General features: G+C 48.5%; 1 protein-coding gene across 5 annotated transcripts in view; it reads left to right on the top strand.

Moving 5' to 3' along the window:
- IMP4 (IMP U3 small nucleolar ribonucleoprotein 4) overlaps window positions 1–3,623 on the top strand; it is a 3,758-nt gene extending 135 nt beyond the window's left edge. The window contains exons 1-8 of one of the 5 annotated variants that reach the window (XM_077774737.1): window positions 211–280; window positions 1,639–1,722; window positions 2,424–2,533; window positions 2,612–2,744; window positions 2,842–2,996; window positions 3,078–3,172; window positions 3,272–3,345; window positions 3,435–3,623. In XM_077774737.1, coding sequence (XP_077630863.1) covers window positions 2,438–2,533; window positions 2,612–2,744; window positions 2,842–2,996; window positions 3,078–3,172; window positions 3,272–3,345; window positions 3,435–3,547 — 666 coding nt within the window. In that variant the 5' untranslated portion in view covers window positions 211–280; window positions 1,639–1,722; window positions 2,424–2,437 and the 3' untranslated portion in view covers window positions 3,548–3,623. Of the gene's footprint in view, window positions 1–194; window positions 281–1,638; window positions 1,723–2,423; window positions 2,534–2,611; window positions 2,745–2,841; window positions 3,173–3,271; window positions 3,346–3,434 lie in introns of those variants that run through there. The other 4 variants (XM_077774740.1, XM_077774736.1, XM_077774739.1 and 1 more) reach the window with 4 other exon arrangements.

The raw sequence follows: 3,623 nt of genomic DNA, 5'->3' as shown, positions 1-3,623 counted from the left end.
GGGAGTACCTGTACCGCAAGGCGCGCGAGGAGGCGCAGCGGGCCGCCCGGGAGAAGAAGGACAAGGTGCGGCGCGCGCTCGAAGGTACGCCGTCGCCGCCCGCGGCCGCTCTAGACGCGTCACTGTAAACACCATCGGTTTGCGTTTTTAAATCCAGCGGAATGAAACGCGTGTAATTAGTGCTTCTTCCTATTAGTGTGGCTGAGCTTCAGTTATTTCCTGGCCGTTTCCCTTGCCTGTTGGGTCTTCCTGTTTGTTTCTGGATGTCCCTTCCGTGAGGGTATGCATTACTTACATTTATGCAGCACTAAGCAGAGTTAACAGTTTGCCTGTTAATTCTGTTTACAGTGTGTTTAGTTCTTAACCAAATTTAAATGTTTTTACGTTGTCCTATAGATATTTTATCTCCCGCCCCCACCCCCCTTATTTTTCTTTTTGCTACCTTCTTCAGTACAGAGTAGCAAGAATATCTTCTTGTCCTTTAGCATTGTTATGATTCCCTTGCTTTTTAAAACTGTTAAATTGTAGAGAACTTAATTTTATATGAGTTAATTAGGGTTTAACTTTTTTTTAAAAAAGTATTTTCTCTGCTTTTTATTTGTCATACTGAAGAAGAGTGTTACACATGCCTGATGGGAAATGCCATATTTGTCCCTATTTTCTTGGGTCTTGTGTGGGTGCAAATTTGTTTCCTAATCTGATAGTACTTTAGCGTAATGCCTCTAATTATTTTAAGTTCACTTTGATTTTCCTATGGTTTAGACAGAAAGTGCATGTTTTGTATATAAATGTTTGCATTAGGCATTGTGGTAAACACTTGTGACCTATCTGCTCACATTAGAAATAAAAAATGCTCGGGGTGCCCGGGTAGCTCAGTCGGTTAAGCGTCTGACTTGGGCTCAGGTCATGATCTCACGGTTTGTGGGTTCGAGCCCCGCATCGGTCTCTGTGCTGACAGCTCAGAGTCCAGAGCCTGTTTCGGGTTCTGTGTCTCCCTCTCTCTCTGACCCTCCCCTGCGCATGCTGTGTCTCTCTCAGAAATAAATAAAACATTTAAAAAAAAAAAAAAAGATTAGCAATTTAGGGGCCACCTGGGTGGCTCAGTCATTTGAGCATCCGACTCACAGTTTGATCATGATCAAACGTGATCATGATCACAGTTTGGTCATGATCTCACAGTGTGTGAGTTCCAATCCCACCTCAGGCTCTGCACGGACTATGCAGAGTCTGCCAGATGAGCAGTTTTGTTATCAGAGGGTTTCAGGATTTCTGGTCCACCTTCATACAGAGCACTCTGGATTTATTCTTTAAAAAATTAGTTTGTTAATTGTTTTCTAATTATAAAAACAGTATATACTTGTGATTAAATATTTTAGAAAGCCCTCAAACCATGAAACTCAGAAACAATAGTAAAGGAAGACCTCTGTAAACGTTGTTAACAGGTTGGCATGTAAGACACATTGTTTTGTCTCCCCCTTTTCACCCCTGCCAAAAAATCACGTATTTTCTTTCTGCACAGAAAGGAGTAAAAAAGGTACTTTTTCGTCAAGTCTGTACAAGTTTTCGTAAGCCACAGTGTTGTTCCAATGAGGGATCCATGCTTGTGTCTCATTCAGCCCCTCTGTCTTCCCCCTGCAGAGAACCGCCTGATTCCCACGGAGTTACGCAGGGAGGCTCTGGCCTTACAGGGATCCCTGGAGTTTGATGATGCCGGTGGTGAAGGTGAACTTCCCCGACCCTGGGCCAGCTTCTCTCCCTGCACTTGGGCCTGCTGGCTTCCACGTCATTCCTCAGACACCTTGAAGGAAAGGCTATGCAGTTCCTGCTCCCGAAACTGTCCCCCAAGTGCCCTCGCGGCCCTGCACAGATGACACCTCTGAACTGCTCTTCTTTAGTGCTCCCAATTTCATTTACATAACACATGCAGTATCATCCCACTTCCTGTTTTGTCTGCTGTTTCCCTCACTAGAGTATGAACTCTGCTAGGGCAAGACAGTGTCCATTTTGTTCACTGCCATGTCCCCAGCTCCTGGCACTTCCTTGGCATCCAGGTGTTTCATTTGTTGCATTATCCAACAAATATTCAAGGTATCAAAGACATTACAAATATTTGTTATGAGGGAAAGGAGTCTGTTACCTTCGGCCTAACAATCTGGACTTGGGTAGTATGGTAGCAACTATCCCTGTGTGATAAATATAATTAAAATGAACTAAAATTAAATCAGATTTAAAATCCTCAGTCACACTTGTGTTTATAAACTGTGTGGCTGGGGAGCACCTTCCTGCCCAGTGCAGGTGTGGAGCATTTTCACTGTTGGAGGTATTAACCAGACAGTGTATTTCTAGACAGATTCACCCTCCCTCAAGTTAGCATTTTACTTCCCAAGACAGTGTCTTGTTCTTGCCCCTCATGCTCCTGACAGGTGTGACCAACCACATGGATGATGAATATCGATGGGCAGGGGTTGAGGATCCTAAGGTCATGATCACTACCTCTCGAGATCCCAGTTCTCGCCTCAAGATGTTTGCAAAGGTACCAGTCGTGGGGAGCAAGTGGAAAATGCTCAGGCATGAGTGGCCCCAGTGCTACTTGGAGTGTGTTCATATGCAGGAGCTGAAGTTGGTGTTCCCAGGTGCCCAGCGCATGAACCGCGGCCGGCATGAGGTGGGGGCACTGGTGCGAGCCTGCAAAGCCAACGGGGTCACCGACCTGCTGGTGGTCCATGAGCATCGAGGCACACCTGGTAAGTCTGGTGGGCAGGGACAAGGTATCTGCTGGGATTGCTGGGGTGACCGTCTGAGAGCAGAGTGGGTCTCTGACGGCCTGCCTGGCCCCACCAGTGGGGTTTATTGTCAGCCACCTGCCCTTCGGCCCCACTGCTTACTTCACACTGTGCAACGTGGTCATGCGGCATGACATCCCTGACCTGGGAACCGTATCAGAGGCCAAGCCTCACCTCATCATGCATGGCTTCTCCTCCCACCTAGGCAAGCGGGTAAGTCACGGTCCGCGGGTTGAGGGCTGGGGGCAGGGACTTCCAGGCTGGGCATCTGCCGCTCTCCTTCCTCTGACCCAGGTCTCTGACATACTCCGTTACCTGTTCCCCGTGCCCAAAGATGACAGCCACCGAGTCATCACCTTTGCGAACCAAGACGATTATATCTCCTTCCGGTGGGTCCACGGGCTGGCCTTAGAACAGTGTCCTGACCTTTGTGTCCCTCTGCTGTTAATCGTTGGCCCCCATCTGCTCCCTGTCTCCCCTTGCCCCAGGCACCATGTATATAGGAAGACCGACCACCGCAATGTGGAGCTGACTGAGGTTGGACCTCGCTTTGAACTAAAGTGTGAGTCTGGAGCTTTATTCTACTTCTGGGGGGGTGGGGAGGAGTTGCTGGGAGTATAGATGACAGTGTTCCCATCTCCATCCCCCCAGTGTATATGATTCGTCTGGGCACGCTGGAGCAGGAGGCCACAGCAGATGTCGAGTGGCGCTGGCACCCCTATACCAACACTGCACGCAAGAGGGTCTTTCTGAGTGCTGAGTGAGCCCACTCGCTGATCAGATATGAACCAACTCAGGAGGAGGGGGGAGGGGCCAGAATAAAGTCTCCGTGCCACATTA

Source organism: Crocuta crocuta, unplaced genomic scaffold (genome assembly GCF_008692635.1).
Source record: "Crocuta crocuta isolate KB4526 unplaced genomic scaffold, BGI_CrCroc_1.0 scaffold277, whole genome shotgun sequence".
Classification (NCBI taxonomy): Eukaryota; Metazoa; Chordata; class Mammalia; order Carnivora; family Hyaenidae; genus Crocuta; species Crocuta crocuta.
Note: the sequence above shows the minus strand (reverse complement) of the source record. Positions and strands in the feature narration are given on the sequence as shown.